The following is a 22,140-nucleotide window of genomic DNA, read 5'->3' on the forward strand; positions in this document are numbered from 1 at the left end:
GAACTGAGGCTATTCCAGGAAAAGTTCAGAGGCGACAGAGCCTGCCACCCTGCGGCTCCTCAGTTGTCCCCTCGCCCTCCTCCGCCTCACCCTGGGTGCACTTCCTGTATGCAGACCCGTTGATCCGCTTTCTTTCCCACACGTAGGGAAGTTGTGCCTTGCGCCACCCAGTGTGGCTGGGTCTTCTCAAAGGACGACGCCCCTTTTCTCCTAACACATAAAACTGGGAAGTCGAGGAGAGAAGCCCAAGGGAGGCGGAGGCAGGTTCCTGTAGCTCACTCCAGAGCTGGCTTCAGTCCTCCAGGTCTGCGGGTGCCTGTCATCACCGACAGGAGCCGAGGCGGGACCATGTGGCTGTTCCCTGCTCTGCTCTTCCTCCTCCTTCCAGGTGAGTGGAGCTGGAGGTGGACCTGGAAAGTCAGAGGCTGGGCAGGAGACAGAGGGTCTGTCCTGGGGAAATGGCAGGGCCATCTGTAGCTCTCCAGATGCTAATTCAGTCAATAAAAAGCGAGTTTTTGTTATCTGGTGGGTTCTGGGGTAGGTGTTGTGGAAACCAACAAGAAACAAGACAACATTAAAATGCCTCTTTCCAGAAGCATGCTTCTCAACCCTGGTGGTTCTGCACAGCCGGAGGAATGAGTGGGTGGACTCAGGAACCCGTGCACCCTGTCAAAGGACGTTTTTATTTTTAGTTGATAATTGTGCATGTTTAGGGAATACCGTGTGACATTTCAACCTAAGTGTGCAGCGGGTAAGATCAGAGTGGAGCGATGGGCACATCCCTCACCTTGGACATCCCACAGTATTCAATACTGAGCTGATTGTTGCCAACCACAGTTATCCTGCGGTGCCAGACAACTCGAGAATTCCTTCCTCCTGGCTGCACCCTGTCATGTCCACAGCCCAGTCATGCCAGGCAGAAGGGTAGGTTGCAGGGAAGTCAAAGAAAATGCCCAGAGACAGCATGTGAGACTTGAGATTTGTTGGGCAAGGCTTCCTGTGGCTGTTCCAGGAAAAGTTCCGAGGTGACAGACAGACAGACAGACAGCACCTCTGTCCCCCACACTGCTTCACCCGTAGGGCCTCCTCTCCAAGGTGGTGGTTTCTGTGGAGGCCCTCAGGTCTGCCCTGTGGGCACTGAGGGGTTTTTGGTGAGGCTGCGGAAGCAGGGACAGCATCGTCACCAGCTTGCTCTGTGAGCTGGTCTGAGCAGCGTCCCAAGGAGCGAGTGCCCTGGTGCCCGCGAGAAGCGTCTTTCCACAGATAACCTGGCTCGCCTTGGTTCCCAGTGTGCATGAGGGAAGGCCAGCGTCCTTCAAGATGGTGTCTGGACATCCTGGCCCAGGCCTGCTCTCAGTGTCCCCTTAACTTGGGTTTTGGGAGATGGAGAGGGGGTGCTCAGGGATATGGTGTTTGATTGGCCCCCTTTGCTTTAAGGATGTCGCCACCCTCCCCACTCACCGCTCTCTCTCTCGACCCTCCCGTCCACATGCTGACCATGGTTCTGTTTTCTACTTCTTTGGGATCAACCTTTTAGTTATGGTGTGTGAGTGAAAATGTGCAGCATGTGTCTGCGGTCTGACTCAGGTCACTTAACATTCTGTCCTCCAGGTCCACCCATGTGCCTTGAACGACAATTTCATTCGTTTATGGCTGAGTGGTATTTCCCCGTGTATAGGTCCCATGTTTTATTTGTCCATTCATCCACCAGTGGACCCCCAGGGTGATTCCATTTCAGGGCTCTTGTGAACTGTGCTGCAGCGTGGGTGCAGGCGTCTCTTCAACACGCCGACTCCACTTATTGTGGCTGTGTACCCAGGGCGGGATGGCTGGGTCCCATAGTAGTGTATCTGTCGTTGCTTGAGGAAGCTCCACGCTGCTCCCCACCACAGCGTACGAGAGTTCCCCTTTCCCCACACCCTCACCAGCATGGGTGACTTTTTGACTTTTTGGTAATGGCCATTCTAGTTGGGATGAAATGATAGACCTTGTGGCTGGGGTCTGTATGTGCCTGATGATTAGTGATTGAACCTTTCTTCCTGTGGCCATTTGTGTGTCCTCTTGGAGAAATGTCTATTCAGGTCCTTTGCTCATTTTTCAGTTCCGTTCTCCTCCTCGTTGTTATCATCTTGCTGTTGGGTTCCCCATATGTCCTGGAAGTTAACCTCTTGCTGTAGAGTGGTTTGCGAGTCCTCCCATTCTGCCTCTTCACCCTGCTGACTGCGTCCTTCCCGTACGGAAGCTTACTTGGTGGGATTCCGTTTCTCAGTCTTTGCTTTTGTGGCTGGTGCTACAGGGGTCATAGCCAAGAATCTTCCTGAAGCCCGTGTCCTGAAGCATTTCCCTGTATTTTCTTCTAGTAGTTTCAGCTTTTGCATTTAAGCCTGTGATCCATTTTGAGCTGATTTTTTTTAACATGTTGAGAGATAAGGGTCAAATTTCCTTTTCCTGCATGTGGATATCCAGTTTCCCCAGCACCATTTATTGAAGAGGCTTTTCCTTCTCCTTTGCTGGTCTGTGTGTCTCTTCCTCTATTAGCACTGTACTACTGTTGATTCCTATTGCTTTGTTCTAGGTTTGCAGTCAAGTACCGTAACACTCCATCTTTGTTCTTTTTGCTCAGGATTCCTCTGGCTATTTGGGGTCTCCTGTGGTTCCATAGGAATTTTAGGAGAACTTTTTCTATTTCTGTGATGTGTGCTGTGGGTGTTTTGATAGGAATTGCACTGCATCTATGGATCTCTTTGTGTAGTATGGACGTTTTAACAGTGATTCTTCCAATCCACAAACATGAGATCTCTTTCCCTTTTGGGTGTCCTCTTCAATTTTCTTTTGTTGGGATTTTTCAATTTGCATTGTAAGAATCATTCACTTCCTTGATAAACTCTCTTCCTAAGAATTTGATTTTTTAAGCCTTGTGAATGGGATTACTTTCTTTATTTCTTTCGCAGTCATTTGACTATTGGCAATTTTTTTAAGATACTGATTTTTGCAAATTGATTTTGTGTCCTACAACCTTAGTAAGTTTATCAGTTCTTTATATCTGTATAGAATCATGTCACCTGCAAACAGGGATAACCTGGCCTCCTCCTTGTCTCTTTGGATGCCCCCCTCCCCTTCTTTCTTTCTCCTGTCTTTTTGCTCTGGCAAGAACTTCTAGTGCCATATTGAATGAGACCGATGGAAGGTGACCTCCTTCCCTGTTCCCGATGTTCAAGGAGGCAACTTCAGCCCTCCCCTGTTCAGTATGATCTAGGTTTTGTCATATACGGACCTTATTGTGTTGATGGGCATCCATTCTACACCTAATTTTGGGGGGCTTTAATCATGAAGGGATGCTGAATTTTATATGGATGCTTTCTCTGCTCCTGTTGAGATAGTCACCTGGTTTCTACCCTTCCTTCTGATGGTCTCTTATGTTTATTAATCTCTGTGTGTAGAGTCATCCTGGTGTTCCTGGGGTGAATCCTACTTGATCATGTAATGGGGGCAAAAAACTCCCCCCAAAGAAAAGCCCAGGACCAGATGAATTCGCCATTGCCTTTCCTTAAGTTTTAAAGGAGAATGATTGCCAGTTCTTCTCAAATTATTCCAAAGTATCGAAAGGTTGGAAACTCTTCCAAACTCACTTTGAGGCTAACACAACCTTGACCCCCAAACCAGACAAGAACACAAGAAGAAAACTGCACGCTCATGTCCCTGATGAACAGCTACAAGAAACTCATCAAAATACCAGCAAATCCAATCCAACAACACTTAAAAAAGATTATACACCACGTTCAAGTGGGATTTATGACAGGAATGCAAGGATGTTTCTTTTTTGTGAGCACTTGGGAAGCGGGAGGGGAGAAGGTGAGGGAGACAGAGTGCTCTAGTGTCCCTTATAAGAACACTCATCCCATAGGAGGGTTCCATCCTTGAAAGAACCATCAAGGCTTGCCATCAGAGAAAATGCCCATTTATTGAGGAACAGCTCTTATATTTATAGAGCCGGGGGTGGTTTGACAGTTGGCATGGGGTGCATTTTTAGTGGTGGGTAAGGATCATGTGAGCCAGCAGGGCTCACCATTGGACGGCTCTTCTTGGGGGATGGGGAAGTTAGTTTTTGGAGCCTGGTGACTCCCAACAATCCTCCTGGTCAAGCCCTGATCATCTCCTAAGGCCCATCTCTATCACCACGTGGAGAGCTAGGGCTTCAACACGTGAATTTTAGGGTAACAGATTCAGTCCATAGCATGCATAAATATGGACGCTAAGTTCATGAGGGCAACGCATCCCCTTGGGGTAGTGCCATATGTTCAATGAGGAGGGCGTATTTTGAATATTTAGAAGCTATTGCAATACACTCATTTTGATTGATTTATTTTTTTGTGTGTGTGCTTTGTTTTTATGGATTACATATGCTGCAGGATTTTCTACTTTATTTTATGTCTTACTCCCTTCTTTTTCCTACATCAGAACTGGACCGTTTTGGGATTTAGTTGGACAATGTTACTGCCTTTATTCTCTAATTACTAATTTCTCATATGTACAACTTCTTCCTCTAATTGCCTTGGGATGGCTAATGCTGTCTTCTTGAAGTTAATGACTCTACTAATTTCTTTTCTCCCTAAAATGAATTCAGGAGAGTTTAAGGTGTAGAATTTACTTTTGAAACTTGAGATTTAAAGGGGGGATGTAAATCAGTGGTAGAGAGCTTGCCTAGCAGGTGCAGGAGAACTTTTTCTATTTCTGTGATGAGTGCTGTGAGTGTTTTGATAGGAACAGTGCTTCAGAATCCACAAACCACAACATTCACTCTTTTAATGTGTAAAGTTCAGTGGCTTTTAGTATATTTGCAAAGTTGCAGGATCATCACTCCGTCCACTCCTGGAACATTTTCATCACCTCAGGAGGAAGTTGTTAGCCCGCTAGCAGTTGCTCCCCTCCCCACACCCGCTGCCTTTGAGGCCAGCCATCTGCTGTCCAATCTCCGTGGATTTATCTGATGAGGAAGTTTCCTATAAATGGAACCATTCTAGTGTCTGACTTCTGGCACTTTGTGTAATGTTTTCAAAGCTCATCAGTTTGATAGCATGTATTAGAACGTCACTCTTTTTGCTGACTAATAGTCCACTGTAGATATACCACATTTAGTCTACCCACTTATCAGTTGATGGATCTTTGGGTTGTTCTCACTCTTTGGTAGTTGTTAATAATACTGCTGTGAACTGTCATGTAGGTGTTTTGTGTTGGGAGATGTTTCAATTCTCTTGGGGAAGGACTTACCTAGGAGTATATTTGCTGAGTCAGATGTTAACTCTTATGTTTGACTCTTTGAGGAATTGCTGAAGTTTTTTTCCAATAACTTATTTTTGAAGTAAGTTACTACAATTGTGACCATGTAATTTAAGTTTTAATATGTAATGTTCTCATTTTTGTTAAAATAGAGTGCATCTTTATAGTTTTTCATATTGTTTATAATCAGATTAACTTCTGTAAGGAAATTTTCCCTCTAATATCAAATTTTGTTTTCTGGAAACAATTTGCAGATATATTTTTACTTATAGTAAGTAAATTTCAGATATATTTTGAAAAATATTTACCTTAATGTTGTCTTTCCTTTTTGATGCAGAGTGTTCTTTTTTTTTTTTTCATAATTAACACATGGAACCTCAAAACCTCATCTTTCCTTAAAAGGATGCGTGTAATTGTCTCAGTTCCCTGCAGATGTCACAGAAGCACATTGGAGTGTGTAGACCACCTTCTGTCCCTGGTGGATATTTATAATGGAGCTGTGTCTGTGATGAAATTGTCTCCAGCTCCCATCACTTTGAATTCTGGCAGAGAGCGGTGAAGGACAGGAAGCCACCCTTGCTGTGCCGCCATGTTTGTTTCTTGAGAGAGCTGGGGTTGTGCTCACCAGTGACCTTCCTGGAGCCTATGCCCAGCAGTGTGTAAAGTATGCAGGTCCGTCTCCTGGGGAAGGTGGGTTCCTTCCTTGACCATTATTCATGATGCACTTGGACTTGGGAACTCTTCCCAGTGCAGGATGCTGTGGCCATGCCCTTGGGGTGGGAAGTGACAGCTACATGGATCTGTGTTTTCCAGGCTGTTTCACTGTGCAGAATGAAGTCACTGGTCCAAAGACAAAAAGTGGCCTAGAGCAGGGCTCACTGACCGTGCAGTGTAATTATACCTCAGGCTGGAAGACCCACAGGAAGTACTGGTGTCGAGGAGCTGTTTGGAGGGACTGCAAAACCCTTGTTAGAACCAACAGGACAGAGCAGGAGGTGAAGAAGGACCGTGTGTCCATCAGGGATGATCAGGAAAACCTCACATTCATGGTGACCATGGAGGACCTCAGGAGAGATGACGCTGACGTTTACTGGTGAGCAAATGAGAGGGCTGGATCTGACCATGGGTTTCCAGTTAATGTGACCATTGATCCAGGTAAGAATTCTCCCCTCATTTATCATGTGAGCACGGTGCTGAGAATGGAGGTTTCAGAGATCCCGCTCTCTCTCCCCCGAGCAACAAAAATGAATCTCCTTGTCCCCACCTGGGGTCCTGTGTATGTGTGAGACCCTTTGAGGTAGAGACAGAAACTGGGATTCCAGAGACATCAGGAGAAGGATACTGCCGTAGCTTCTCTGCCCGTCATTAGTGCTTATTGCAGTCAGTCAAACAGGACAAGCCTGGCTTGGGTACAGGGGTTGGAAAAGGCAGTGGCCCCAACCTGGTTATTAGTGGCACCAGCTCTGCCCTCCCTGGAACCTACAAACCCGATATTCTCATGAAATAGAGCCTCCAGTTTGGTTTCTTGAGCCTGTGTGATTCATTTTTGCACACTTTAAGTAAAATTAACTCTTATCTCTTAAGTCATAAAGTATAGAGCTCCGGAGGCTTAGAATCCTAGGAAACCAAAATCTAGCTAGTCCAGCTTCCTTTCTAACATGAAAGTGGCTAAAATTCCAGGGGCTCCTGGCTAGGGGTGTGGGATGAGGACTCTGAACCCACTACTATAAAAGTCTTACTAAGAAAAGAGAGGGACACATTCCACTCCACCTCAGGTGCCTCCCCCCTCCTCCTCTGAGGGCCTCTGAGACTTACTGGGGTCTCTAGGCCAAGCCTTGCCTGCCTGAAAAGCTTCAGCTTATCCCTGGAAAAAGTGATTTATGCTGAGACTGGGCAACCGTCTGTGCCCTGTAGGTCCCCCCTTGGAGCCCCAAGTCCTGTCTCCACTAGGGTGGAAGGTGAGGCAGGGAAGAATTCCTTCACCCCGCTCTGCACACACACACACACACACACACACGAGCACACACACGTGCACACACGCACACACACACGCGCACACACATGCACACACACGTGCACACATGCACAACTCACACACACACTCACACACAGGCACACACTCACACACATGCACACACACACTCACACACATGCACACACGCACACACATGCACACACACGTGCACACACACTCACCCACACACATGCACACACTCACCCACACACACGCACACACTCACACACACATGCACACACTCACACAGTCAATCATATGGGAATCTTCCATATTCTCATTTATATAGAGATGAAAGTCTTATTTACATAAAATAAACTATGAAACATCTGCTGATGGACAAAGTAGAATAAAAGAATCAGATTTTCCTCCTGCCTTAAACAACAGTAAACAAAATAGACAAGATACAGGAAACAAATATTTTCAACAATTTGGATATCAGGCAACAAAAGCCCTGATCCATGAGAGGAAGTAAATTTCAAAAGGTGAGCCAGACAACTGCCAGCCACAGCCTTGAGAGAGTTTGAGGGTTGGGCATAACTCAAGCAGACCCTAGAAGACCTCTGGAATTGAAGGGACCATAAGGAAAAATTATAAGGGAGACACAGAGACAAGATGCAGAGGAGGAAAGATGGCAGAATGGCTGTTTGGGAACAAAATGTCTCCCCAAAGCAGACGACCAATTGTGAGTATTAACTCTGTATTGCATGTTGAGTGCATTAACTGTGAATTAAACAATATTGAGTCGAAGTTCACAGGACACAGAAGCAGAGAGGAAAGACTTGAAAAGGGTGAGAATCCCAATGGTCTGAAAAGGGGCTTCTGTGAGTATTCAAGAGAGTAAAGATCACCTCGTGTATGAGAAAGCTATTTGAGGTTGGGCGAAGAACCACCCAAAATGATTAGAGGGAATGGTGGCCAGTGTCCCCAGGGCCAGATACTGTGACCGTTCTCATGAGCCAGATTGGAAAGACATATCTGTGGGGTATTGGACTGAGTATTTATCAATGTCTCGCCTCCGTAGTGATGAATAATTAGCTCTAGACTAAAAGCTACTTTGATATGTATGGCCTTATAGATCTTTAGAGCAAGTCTTGAAAAATTCAGACTCTTCCAAGTAATTTAAATTAAAAAATACCCAGGAATAACAGGGTGAAAATCACAACATGTGCAAGACAGGCAAAGGTTGTAAGATATGATGATGATGATGATGTGAAAAAGCAGGAAAACACCAACTGATTCTGAGAATAGTCACAACTGAAAACAACCTAGAACTGACACAGATGTTGAAATTAGCAAAAATGAAATTAAATCAGTATGATAACTATACTTTATATGTCCAGGAGACAAGGAAAATATAAAAAGACCCATTTCAAATTTTTAAAGCTGAAAACTAGTGTCTGAGATGGAAAAACACACCAGAAGAGATTAGTGGTATATTTAAAATTACAGAATAAGATATTAGTGAATTTGAAGAGATATCAGCAGGAATCGTCTGAAGTGAAATGTATGTAGGGGAATAATTTATAAGAACAATAGAGCATTAGTGATATGTGAGACTTCACTCATTCTCATAGACATAAAATTGTCATCTTTGAAAGGAGGAACGTCAGAGAAATTGATGGATTTTTATCAAATTAAAATAAAAGCCGGAATTTTTACCAATTTGATAAAAACTATCATCCCATTGTTCCAATGAGCTTAATGAACTTTGTATACAAGAATCCTGAAGAAAACTAGGCCAACACACATTATAATCAAATTTCACAAAACTAGTGACCAAGAGAAAATCTCAAGAGCATCCGGAGACATGACCCATCACATACAGTGGGACAAAGATAAGGAGGGCCGCAGATTTCTTGCTAGGAATGAAGAAAATGAGAAGACAGTAAAACAAAATCTTACGAACAAAAAGAAAAAAATATATAAATCTTGGTTTCTCTACCCAGTAAAAAAGCTTTAAAAAACCAAAGTAAAATAAAATATAAAAGGCGAAAAATTAATTAACAACAGATCTACCCTACAAGAACCGTTAAAAAGGTCATTCAGGCCAAAGGAAAATAACACCAGAGGGAAATGTAGGTCTTTATAAATGAATAAAGAACACTAGAAATGACATTTACTCAAGCAAATATGGAATAATATTTAATATTTTAAAAATTTCTTTAAAAGATAATTATCTTTTAATTGCTACAGTGTATTGTGTAATTTACGACATATAAACAAGTAAAAGCCATGACATTGATAGAATAAAACCTGAGAGGGAGAAAACGGAATTATACTATTGTGAATTTATTATACAAGAAGTGCTATGCGATGGAGGTTGATTATTATTGAAAAATGTACATGATAAGTCCTTCAGCAGCCAGTAAAATGACAAAACAAAGACTCATAGCTGATATACCAACAAAGATATAAGAGAATCATGAAAAATACTCAATAAATTCCAGAAAGCAGAAAAATAAAAAAGGAACAAAGAACAAATGGGATAAATTAAAAATAAATAGTAATAAGATAGAAACCTAACCAGATCCATCATTACATTAAATATAAGGGTCTAAACATGCCACAGATTGGAAGATTGTCAATCTCTAAAGTCAATCTCTACTATCATCAAGAAATGTACTTTTAAGTACAAATATTTGTTTAGACTAAAAGTAAAAGAATGGGAAAAAAACTATGTAAAAAATAGTTTTTTAAAAGCTAGAATGTATATACTAATTCCAAAGTGGATTTCAGAGAAAAGACTTTTGATAGTGATGAAAAGATTATTTCATAAAGATATAGAGGTAGATGCATCAAGAAAACATAGCAACCTTATTTTATTTATGTAGTAAAAGAGTTTATAGCAGAGCTTCAAAATGTATTAAAACCTGATAGAACTACAAGGGAAAAGGGACAAATAGCCCTTTTTATACCCCTTTCTCAATTGTTGATGGAACAAATAGAAAATCAGTAAGGGTGTAGTGGACTTGAACAGCGCTGCCAGACAACTTACCCTTAGTGTTATTTAATAGTCTGTCCAACAACAGCAGAATACATGTGCTTTTCAGATGAACGTGTTCCAAGTTATATAAATTCTGGACTATAAACCTGTCTCAATAAATTTAAAAGGATTTCAGTCATTCTCAATAAAGTTAAAAGGATTTAGGTCATTCTCTGGTCATGATGAAATTAAGTTGGAAATTAATAAAAGACAGTTCTTTGGAAAGTTCCTAAATATTTCAAAAACCAAATAGCTCACTTCTAAAACCACACATAAACAAAAGGAAACTGTGAGGTTTTTTAATTGAATAAAAATGAAAACATAATGTCTTAGAAAACACAATGTCTCCTGGTGGGAGATGGCCAGAATATTGTGTCTCCCTAATATTTATTTCAATATTGGGACTTGAACCAGGGGTACTTTCTCACTGAGCTACATCCCCATTGGATGCTGGATCCTTATCATAAGAGGATGGTGGTATACAGTGGAGCCTTTGAGGGGTGATTAAGCCATGGAGGTTTTGCCCTCCTGAATGGGATCAGTGCCTTTACAACAGAAGCTTACAAAGATATCTATTTTTTTTTCTTATTGATATTTAAAATCTACTTGTACATTCAGGAATTTAAAACCTGTTATAAAATATTTTCCCATTTTTCATTTACTTTGTTTATGATGTTTTTGAGATTTTTAGGTAGACAGATTAGTAATATTCAATTTCCAATTAAAATCCAACATTAGGGGTCAGGTATAGTGGTGCATGCCTGTAATCCCAGTGAGTCAGGAGGCTGAGGCAGGAGAATCTCAAGTTCAAGGCCAGCCTCAGCAACTTAACAAGACTCTGTTGCAAGATTTAAATTTTAAAAAGATTGGGGATGTAGCTCAGTGATAAAGTTCCCCTGGGTTCAAGTCCCAATAGTAAAATAAATAAATAAATAAATCTTACTAAACTGGGAGCGTGGCACATGCCTGTGATCCCAGTGACTATGAACCTCTGAACACATACTTATCAGACAACAAATCTGCTGGTGCCTTTAGTTTAGACTTCCCAGCCTCCATGACTGCAAGAAATAAATTTATGTTGTTTGTAAGCCACCAAATTCATGGTAATTTGTTATAGAAACCTGAATGTGCTAAAATGGTGAGATGCTACTAATTCAGTATTTAGGGGAAATTTTATAGGACTAAAAAAGACTATTGGAAAGGAAGAAAGAAACTACAGAAGGAAAATAAAATTAAGCCCAAAGTAGCATCAGAAAAGAGATAAGAAAGATCAAATGAAATAGAAAACAACAAAAAAAAATCAATAGAAAAAAAAATCAGTGAAATGAAATGCCATTTCAGTGACGAGATAAAAACACATTGATAAACTTCTAGTCATAGTGACCAGGAAAAAATCGAGAAGAAATAAAATTGCTAATATAAAAAAACTAAAGAAAAGTGGAATCACAACAGATTTTACAGATGTAAAAAGAACAATAAGGAAATGTTACAAGCAACTTATATGCCAATATATTTACCAGCTTAGATGAAAAGGAAAAAAATCTTTTGAAAGGCACGAACTATCAAAGACACTCAGGAAGAAACAGATGACTGAAATAACTCTACATCTATTAATGACAGAATTTGTGGTTTAAAACCTTCCCACAAAACAAAACAGAGCAAACTAAAACTCAACACCCTGGGCTTAGATGGTCTGCCAGAGAGTTCGACAAAAAGGCTGAGAAAATAGCAATTCTATAAAACTCCTCTAGAAACTGGAGATCAACGAGGCAACCATTAACCTGGTACAGACCGAGACCAAGTCATTACAGCAAGTATTTATGTAAATGTTTGCATAAATGAAACTGCAAAAAGTTCTAAGGAAAATTTTAGCAAATTGAATTCAGTAGTATATAGAGAAATAAAAGCATCATAATGAAGCAGGGTTTATCCCAGGAGTGAGAATGTGATTGACCTTCAAAAATTAATCAGTGTGAATCAAGCACACTACAAAATAAAATGCATATGATTATCTCAGTAGGCACAGATAAGGCATGTGATAAACTCCAACTCTGTTCCTGATTTCAACAAAACAAAATATTCAAACCCAATCACAACAACAACAACAACAACAACAAACAAGAAAACCTCTTGTCAAACAAGGAAACATTTTCAACCTGAGAAGGGGCAATTACAAAAGGTAATATACATAATTGTGATGGACCAATGCTTTCTTCCTTAACATCAGGAACGCTTTCTTTTCACTTCTATTCTATATTGTAGTGGGGTTTCTAGGCAGAAGTAAGATTTTTTAAAAATTTATATGTATATAGCATCCAGATTGAATAAACAAATAAAAATCTCTTGAGCAGGAGAAAATACGATTATGTATTCAGAAAACCCTTGAAATATCCCCCTCTCTAAATATAACTACTAGAACTAGTGAGTGAGTCTCTCGCAAGGTTGCAAGCATCAGCTGATATCTATGAACTTGTAATAAGTGATCAGAAGTTGAAATTTCAAAATACCATTTATAATAACATAATATGAACTCTTTAAGGATAAATCTACAAAAGATGTGCAAGACCTAAATGGCAAAACTATACAATAATGCTGAGAGAAACTAAAGAAAAGCTAAATAAATGAAGAAATATATCTTGAGTATGGGTTGTAAGATTCAACATTGTTAAAAAGACAATTAACTTATAGATTCAACACAATGCCTAAAAATCTTAGTGAGATTTTTTTTTGGAAAGAGATTGACAGGTTGATTCTAAAGTTGGTGTGGGAATGTAAGGACCTGGAATAGTTAAAACAACTTTGAAAAAGAAGGACATAGTTGGAAGACATTCACTTCTGATTTCCACACTTAAAATAAAGCTGTAGTCATAATGTCAGTGTTGGGGTTAGATAGAAACATCAATCAAGGTGAATCAGAACAGAGGATCCAGATGTAGATACACCCCCACCACATATATATAGGCAAAGCTTTAAAGCAATTAAATGAAAAAATGATAATCCTATCAACAAATTGCGCTGGTGTCCCTGTGCAAAAAAAATGGATTTTAACCCATATTTTAGATTATTTACAACAATTATTTCAAAACAGATCATAGATCTAGATGTAAAACCCCAACCACAAAACTTCCACAATAAAACAGGGAAGAAATCTCAGCAGCTAGAGAGGCTGAGGCAGGAGGATCACAAGTTTAAAGCCAGCCTCAGCAACTTAGTGAAACATTAAGCAACTTAGTGAGAACCTGTCTCTAAATAAAATATAAAAAGGGCTGGGGATGTTGCTCAGTGGTTAAGCACCCCTGGGTTCAATCTCTGGTACCAAAAAACCAAACAAAACATGGAAGAAACTCTTTTAAGATCTTGGGTTTGGTACATTTTTTCCTAGGTCTAACACCAAAAGTATAATCTATAAGATTGATAAATTGGACTTTGTTAAAATTCAAACCTCCACTCTTTGGTAAATAGCATGAAGAGAATACAATGAGACTGGGAGAAATCATTCAGAAAGTACATACAGAAGCTGTGTGACAGGGAGCCTCTAAGAGAGATCCCAGGGGTCTCCACCTCTGGGTACCCACAGCCTGGTGTAATCCTTCCCCTGAGTGTGGACTGGACCTAGTAACCTAGTAATTGGTGGACAGAGTATGGAACGTTTCGTGGGCTATCAATTCCGAGATTAGGTTATAAAAAGGCTGTGGCTTCCATCTCCTTGCCCACTCACTGTCTTCTCCTGAACCCTGCTCTCTGGCAGGAGCAAGCTGCCATGTTGTCAGTAGCCCTGTGGGAAGGCTGAGTGTCTAGGAACTGTCACCTGGCTAACAGCCAGAGGAAACTGAGACCTGCTAAAACCCACAGGAATGAGCTTACAAGCAGATTCTCCCTATTGAGGTATCCGAAGCCCCAGCTGGCTGATACCTCGGTCACAACCTTGTGAGCCAGGGGACCCATCCAAGCCATGTCTAGCTTCATGATCTGAAGAAAGTGTGAGATAATAAATGTTTGATATTTCAAGCCACCAAGTTTCTTGGTAACCTGTTACAGAGCAACACATAACTGATACAATCTGATACATAATTTGTTTCCAGAACATAAAGAAGTCTTAAGCCTCCAAAATAAGAAAACAAATAATTCAATAAAAATGTGTTAAAGATTTGAATAGACACTTTACTAATGACCATATTTGGGGCTGGGGTTGTGGCTAGTGGCTGACTGCTTGCCTTGCACATGTAAGGCACTGGTTCAATCCTCAGCACCAGATAAAAATAAGTAAACAAAGATATTGTGTCTATCTATAACTAAAAATATATTTTAAAAGGACTATATGTGGATGGCAAATAATGAAAAGACACTAAAATAGCTGGGTGTGGTGGAGCACACCTGTAATCCCAGCAACTTGGGAGGCTGAGGCAGGAAGATCCTGAGTTAATTGCCCCTGGATTCAATCCCTGGTACCAAAAAAAAAAAAGAAAGAAAAAGAAAAAAAAAAAGAAAGGAAGAAAGAAAGATACTCAACACTATTATTCAGTGAAAATGTGAACAAAAACCACATACTCAAAATTTAACAGCATTATGTCTACCCACAGGTTTGTATGAGAACATTCATAGTCGTTTTATTTGTAGTAGTCCCAAACTGGGAACAACCCAAACGTCCACCCGTTGGTGGATGGATTAAAGACTTGTGGACCATCCATACAATGGACAGTGCTTGCAATAAAAAATAATGATTCACTGGCTGTTGGAGGGCAGAGAGGGATGAAGGACAGGAAGCCACCCTTGTTGTACCGCCATGTTTGTTTCTTGAGAGAGCTGGGGTTGTGCTCACCAGTGACCTTCCTGGAGCCTATGCCCAGCAGTGTGTTAAGTATTTAGGTCCGTCTCCCGGGGAAGGTGGGTTCCTTCCTTGGCCATTATTCATGATGCACTTGGACTTGGGAACTCTTCCCAGTGCAGGATGCTGTGGCCGTGCCCTTGGGGTGGGAAGTGACAGCTTCATGGATTTGTGTTTTCCAGGCTATTCCACTGCAAAGAATGAAGTCACTGGTCCAAAGACAAAGAGTGGCCCAGAGCGGGGCTCACTGATCGTGCAGTGTAATTATACCTCAGGCTGGAAGACCCACCGGAAGTACTGGTGTCGAGGAGCTGTTTGGAGGGACTGCAAAACCCTTGTTAGCACCACTGGGTCAGAGCAGGAGGTGAAGAAGGACCGTGTGTCCATCAGGGATGATCAGGAAAAGCTCACATTCATGGTGACCATGGAGGACCTCAGGAGAGATGACGCTGACATTTACTGGTGTGCAATTGAGAGGGTTGGATCTGACTATGGGTTTCCAGTTGATGTGACCATTGATCCTGGTAAGAATGAGTTGATGTGTCCCTGAGGTCCCACTGAAGTGAATGGTCCGTTATTCAGAGTGACCTGTCACAGAGGGGCTTGAATCCCGAGGTCTCACAGAGTCCTGAGTGAACACTTGGGGTTGGCCAGGGGTGGGGCTTCTTTAAAAGCCCCGGATCCTGGAGCCTCCTCCAGGAAGTCAGCCAGAGCAGACTCTCTTTTCCCTCTGCACAGCTGAGTCCTGAACCTATTGTCAATAAAGGTCAAGGTGATGGTCCCCAGTTTCAGCCCTTGGTCTGGGAGACCTGCTACTGCTTTCCTGGGACCTCAGTGTCCAGGGGTGCCCTGCTCTTTGGGGTGCTCTGGGCGGGCCCTGGACAGGTGCTGTTCTCACCCCACTCCGTATCCACCCTGGGGAGAAGAAGCCCTGTGGAGCCTGGTGTGTTGGTCTGACTCCTGAGCCCAGAGAGGCCTTCACAGACCGCTGCGTTCCTGCTGCTGGGAACCCGCTGGGAGCCGCTCATGCCTTTGGCTTACTGAGGGTCGACCTAAGTCCTCCAGAAAGCAGGCGCTGCTGGAGGCTCCAGGGTCCCGAGGCCTGGGTTTGAAGGCGTTTCCTGTTGACTCTGCTGCTCGGCCCCTGGACAGGCGGCACCAGCTGGCAGCGCTCTGGGGACACAAAGGAGCACCACAGTCACCTGAGCCCAGGCCTGAAACCTCTGGGGCATGTTCTGGTGGCACAGTGGGCAGCAGGCATTGTCTCTCAAATCCTGACAATGCCCAGGAGGAAGGTGTCCCCATTATCAAATCTTCATAATGCCTGAAGTGGAGGCCTTCCAGAACATTCTGATTCATGGCATGCACATGGAATTCTAGCAGTGCAGACTCTGGATAAGCTCAGAGGGCACCCGGTGGTTGCCTGGTGTGGTCGTCTGCTCAGCTGCCATGCCACAGTCCGGGTGGTGTAGACACAGGACACCCCTCACAGTTCTACAGGTTGCAAGTCCAAGATGAAGGTGCGGGCTGGGTGGGGTCTGGCTGAGGACGCTCATACAGAGAGCCACCCTCTGGCTGTCCTCTCGTATGGTCATCCTTCTGTGCTTGCACATCCCTGGGTCTGTCCATGTGTTCTCATCTCTTCTTCTAAGGTTAGTTTAGGTCTTGCCTCTTCAAAGGCCCTGTCTCCAAACACCGTCCCATTCTGAGGTACTAGGAATTTGTGGGGGTGGATTCAATGTTTGAATTTGGGGGGACACTTTTCAGTCCACAGCACCTGGTGACAGAATAGGGGAGGGGGTATTACTGAGGAAATATTTTGGCTATGTTCACTATCTTGATCGAGTGGTGGTGTGACCAGGTAATCCATCCTCAATTAACAAATTATATACTTCAAATATTTACAGTTTATTATATGTCAGTCATACCTTGATCTAATATGGGAAATGATATCATCAGAAAAAGAGCCAAATGTGATGTGATCTTTTATGTTTAGATTGTTCTAGAAGCTTAGCACGTGAGAACAGTGTGGTGCAGCAAGAATTGGCACTGCATTGGAGGTGGATTATGGAGGTTATCACAAGCACCATACTCCACCAGGGAAGGGATGGCGACCTGGTGGAGCTGTTGGGAGATAGGAAAGGGTGGCAAAGGAGAGAGAGGAGAGGATGGCACTTGGTCCATCCTGGCACCAGCCATCAGTGCCAGGCAGCCTGGGTTTCCCAGAGGAGGCTCAGGGAAAGGGGGCCAGCTCAGTGGGTTGCATCCCTGCAGGACAGACAAGAGAGCTAGCTTCAGCCCAGGCACAGACTCAGAAAGAGCTAGTGTGGCCTAGGCACCACAGAACTCCATTGTGTGTGCTCAGCTTGACAGACAGACCAGGACTGATTATTATAACTTGCTTCCTGACCTTGGTCCTCAGAATCTCTTGCATGGTCACCAAGTTGTTTTCTGTATTAAAGAACTCCTTTATTGTTTTAAATGACAGCTAAAGGGTTCTGGAGGCCAAGGAGAAACTCTTTAGTTCTCAGGGGGAGAATACTCTAGGCTGCACCCAGAGCTGGGTTGTTCATGGAAGAAGTAACTCTGTTGGCTTTGTTTAGCCCCAGGAAACCCAGTGTCAGCAAGGACAACCACAGCGACTTCAATCACTGGGAAGACCGCCAGCAACCCATCAGTGACTCGCACCACCAGCCCCCTGGAGTGGTAAGCAGAGTTGGGTCCTAGAGTCCTTTCTTGGGGGCCTGGCCCCATGGCGCTTCCTCTGGGAAGGTTTCCAGATTGAATTCAGGATGCCCAGGAATCCTGGAATTCAGACAAACAATAAATAATGCTTTAGCCAAGGATAACCCAAGTGTTTAATGGGACAGTCTAACACTAAAAAGTATCTGTGTTTATCTGGATATGAAGTTTTCCTGGGCACCCTGCACTTTCACATGCTAAACCTGGTCACTGCATCCTGTGGGTGAACTCAGCTTGGCACCCCCACCTGTCCCCCCTGATATATCCTCATGTCAGAAGAGTCACTGAAAAATCTGGGATGGGCTTCCCCAACCTCAGTTTACCTTTGAGCACATCCGTGAAGGCAAAGACTTTGGCTGGGTAGCAGGAGAGGAGAATGGGCCTGGGCCTCTGGCCTCTCTCCAACATGGCCCCCTGGGGACAAGACTGCCAGAGTTTGGCCTGTGTGGGTTGTGAGAGACTCCTCTCCCATCTGCTCCCGGCAAGGCTCCTTGTCCAGCCCACCTCTAGTGAGGTGTGGGAGGTGCAGAGGGGAGGGGTGGGGAGCTGGAAGTTTGGCTACGTTCCCATGGCAGAGGCTGTGGAGTGCCAGTCGGAGGCTGACCTCCCTGAAGATATCCAAAGAATTCAGCCTCTGATAGCTCTCCAGCTTGACTCCATCTCAGGTCGCTGCGGTCAGGCCCCAGGTCAAGGTCACAGCTGAACCACAAACCCTGTGCTCCTTCCAGAGCCAATGCGAAGTCCCTTTCTCCCACTCTTTCTTCCAGAACTGCACCCCGTCTTTTCTGGTTCCTTTTCTAGTCGATGCTGTTCCTTCCACTCTCTTACTCTTGAGTTAGCTAAAGACTTATGAAGAACTCCACCTTGGGGGCTGCTTTAGGCTCCTTGCTTGGAATTTTTTTTTTTTTTTTTTTGGTACCAGGCATTCACCCTAGGAGCCCTTAACCACTGAGTCACTTCCTTGCCTTTATTATTATTATTATATTTATTATTTTTAATTTTGAGACAGGGTCTCACTAAGTTGCTTCATGCTAAATTGCTGGGTCTTGGCCGAGCCCTGGTATTAGCAGCGTTCCCCACCACGCCCAGGTCTTTGTCTGGTGGTGTTTGTTGTTTGGTTGGTTTCCTCCTCTGTTTTGGAAGTGCCTCTGTGTAAATGTAGGGAATTTTAGCTGCTGAGAGACAGAGGGCAGGAGACCAGGGAGGTGTGGTGGAGAGCCCCAGGGAGTGCAGAGCAATGGAGAGAGCACAGGGCCTCAAGGGCATTTAAGGGCATTTGACATGTGCCCTGCCTGGTGGCCTCCCCTTCATCTTCAGGAACACATTCAGTCCACTCAGCGACCCATCCGCATTCTCACGTTGGATGTACTTCAGAGTTTTCAAATCTACCCCTGAGCTGCAGGAAGCCTTCTGTTGGACTGAAACAAAGATGGCCCCGGAAGGTGGAGACCTGTGAAGGCTGTGGAGGATGGTGGGGAGGAGGGGGATCGAGGGTCCATAACATCCGGGGGCCTTCAGACTCAGGGAGTAACAAAGAACTGCAGGGGCCAGTGTCAGTCCATGGCACAGTGGGTGGGCGCAGAGGGAAACAATTCCCAGGTGTGGTGTCCCACAAGCCTTCAAAGATGTGACGTCAGATCTGACACAGGCAGCTGTGAGGGTGGGGAGGGCCATCTGGGTGGAGACGCTGAGACATAGAGAGCACAGCCAACCCTCAGCCTGAAGGGAATGAGACTGGGTGAGGGGGATTGTGGGAGACCAGCCCCCCACAGCAGACTGGGGGTGGACAGGAAAAGGAGGTGGCTTAAGGCCAGGCTTACTGTAGTGGGGGACACCCAGGCCTTCCAAGGGAGCTGTCCTGCTGGCCCCAGGTCTCCCTCACTTGGCTACTGGAACCCCGGATCTGGGCACAGGGACGGCTGGAAGACCCCAGACCTCTGCCCCAGGTGGCAGTTTTCTATTTCCTGTTTCTTGTTCCCACAGGTCCTTGTTCAGCAGCACCTACTTCCTGATCCTGGTCTTCCTGGAGGTGCCCCTGCTCCTGGGCATGCTCAGTGCTGTCCTCTGGGTAAACAGGCCTCAGAGATGCCCTGGGAGGAGGCAGAGTCCGCCAGATGAGAACTAGTAGTAAAAAGACCCTCCAGTAGAAGAAAAAGAACATTTCTGTGAGGAAGTGTTGTGGTCAGCATGACTGTGCCTCTGAGGCCACTCAGCAGCTTCGGGGAGCAGCCCCTGGTCCCTGCTTCTGCAGCTCTGACACCTGGGGGTCATGGAGACATAGGAAGTGCCAGCAGAGAAGATGCTTCCCCTAGGGGCCCCAGTTCCTTGGAGGTCACATGTCATCTCAAGTGTGGTCACCTGCACATTAATGGACCTTTGTTTGCATTCCTTGGGGTGCAGGGCTCCAACTAATCGAGTGTTTCCACATTGTAAACCTCACGACAGAGAAGGAAAGGGGCTGCCAGCCCCACCCCACCCAGCTCCGTCCCTCAGTGACTGAAGTCAACGCCCGGCCCTCTCTGAGGACACGCCTGTGAGTCCCTTGTGGTCTCCACCGTCTTTGAGCAGTTAGGCTGCTCTTCTTGTCTGGGGGTGGATGGAAGATGGGCCGCACATTTTGGTACCCACAGCGATGGCCCACTTGATAATGCGCTCTTGTTTTGGTCCTGGGGACTGAACGCAGGGTGCTTAACCTCTGAGTCACACCCCAACCCTTTTATTTTTTATTTTGAGACAGGGTTTTGCTAACTTGCTGAGGCTGGCTTTGAATTTACAATCCTCCTGCCTCGCCTCAGAATTGCTGGGACTCCAGGCATGTGCCACCACGCCCAGCTTGAGCGGCACAATTGGGGACTGTGGAGGAACCACAGTGGGATGCTGGAGCTGGAGCAGATCCGACACTGTGGGCTTGGGGTGGCAGGAGGGGCAAGGCCACCACACAGATGTGTATCCTTTCAAACGCACCCAGACTAAGGTTCCACCCAATGGCTGAAGCTTCCGGGTTGGCTGTCCAGAAAGTGCCGCTGGTGGGTGGCCTTATCAGGAGAAAAGGAGAAAAGGAGAGCCGTTTCCTTCCTGTCCAGTTCCAGCTCCTGGGCTTGTACTTCTGGGAAGGAGGCCACTATGGAGAAGGCACAGCCGGTCAGGGGCAGGAGAAGCCAAGGGCCCTGGGCAGGAAGGACAGTGCAGGACACAGCGGGAGGGAGGCTGGGACATTGCACCTCCCTTCCCTGAAGCTGAGTGTGGGAGTCGGGGTTCTCCAGGGAAGCCCAGCAGTGAGTGGGGGGCATTCCAAGGAGGCTCAGTGATGTGGAGGGCGGGGCAGGCTGCAGAGCCGGGAGCTGCTGCTGCAGGTGGAGCTGGAGGACAGGCTGGGGCAGAATTTCCTCTTCATGGGACACTCGGCTGTTTTCTCTTAAGGACTTTAACCGATTGGACGATTGGACAAGGCCCACCGCATTATGGGGGTAATCTGCTTGGTTCAAAGCCTACTGACTTGATGTTAATTTCCCCTAAAACATACCTCACAGCCACCAGGTGGGTGTTGGGCCAAATAGCTGCGTATAGTGGCCTAAGCAAGTGACACAGATCCACCTCACACTGGCTGTCCTGGCACATGGGGCACAGTTGGTACTTCACAGGGCCTCTGTCTCTGAAGCTCTCCTCCCTCTCCCCGGTCACGCCCAGCCTGGTCTTCCTTGCCTGTGGCTACCACTCGCTGCTGTCCTCTGGCTTGAGGGGTGAATGGTGCACACAGCCTGTGACTGAGCCCATGCCCACTATGGCCGGAGCATGGATTGGGTCCTGTGGGACAGAGGCTGCTGCTCCTTCAGGAAACATTAGTCCAGGTCGCCCCGTGCCCCTGCTCTGGCCAGTCTCTGCACCCAGCCCAGGTCCCCGTTTACTCACACCATTGTTCATTCAACAAACACTGTGTCTACTGAGTACCAGGCACTATTCAAGTATAAGCCCCAAAATAGACAAAAAAAAAAAAAAAAAAAAAAAAAGACCCAGTTAAGTGCCGTGGAAGAAATCTACAGGTCCACAGACAAGGTCTCACTCAGCTAGAGAGTGGCAGAGCTATATCCAGACCCCACCCCCACCCTTCCTGGGCTCCGCTGCCCTCTCTGACCTGACCCTCCAGGGAAAGTCTTTTTTCCGCTGCCAGGTCTGGCGCCCATGCTCCACAATCACGCCCTTGTGCAGACACCCTGTTCTGGGTCCCCCGATATCATCTTGAAGTACGCGTCAGTTCTGTAGACCGTGCTGTAGAAGAGGACCTTCCCTTCGTAACCT

The 22,140-nt window shown here is 45.1% G+C and overlaps 1 protein-coding gene across 1 annotated transcript; it reads left to right on the forward strand.

The window, feature by feature from the left end:
• Positions 1 to 348: 348 nt before the first annotated feature.
• On the forward strand, positions 349 to 19,969 carry LOC143409920 (CMRF35-like molecule 5). The gene is given in 5 exon segments (XM_077110558.1): positions 349 to 388; positions 6,091 to 6,546; positions 15,285 to 15,626; positions 16,603 to 16,687; positions 19,828 to 19,969. Coding segments are annotated over 5 exon segments (1,065 nt in total).
• The last annotated feature ends 2,171 nt before the right edge of the window (positions 19,970 to 22,140 follow it).

The sequence above is a fragment of the Callospermophilus lateralis genome, chromosome 11, assembly GCF_048772815.1.
Source record: "Callospermophilus lateralis isolate mCalLat2 chromosome 11, mCalLat2.hap1, whole genome shotgun sequence".
Taxonomy (NCBI): domain Eukaryota; kingdom Metazoa; phylum Chordata; class Mammalia; order Rodentia; family Sciuridae; genus Callospermophilus; species Callospermophilus lateralis.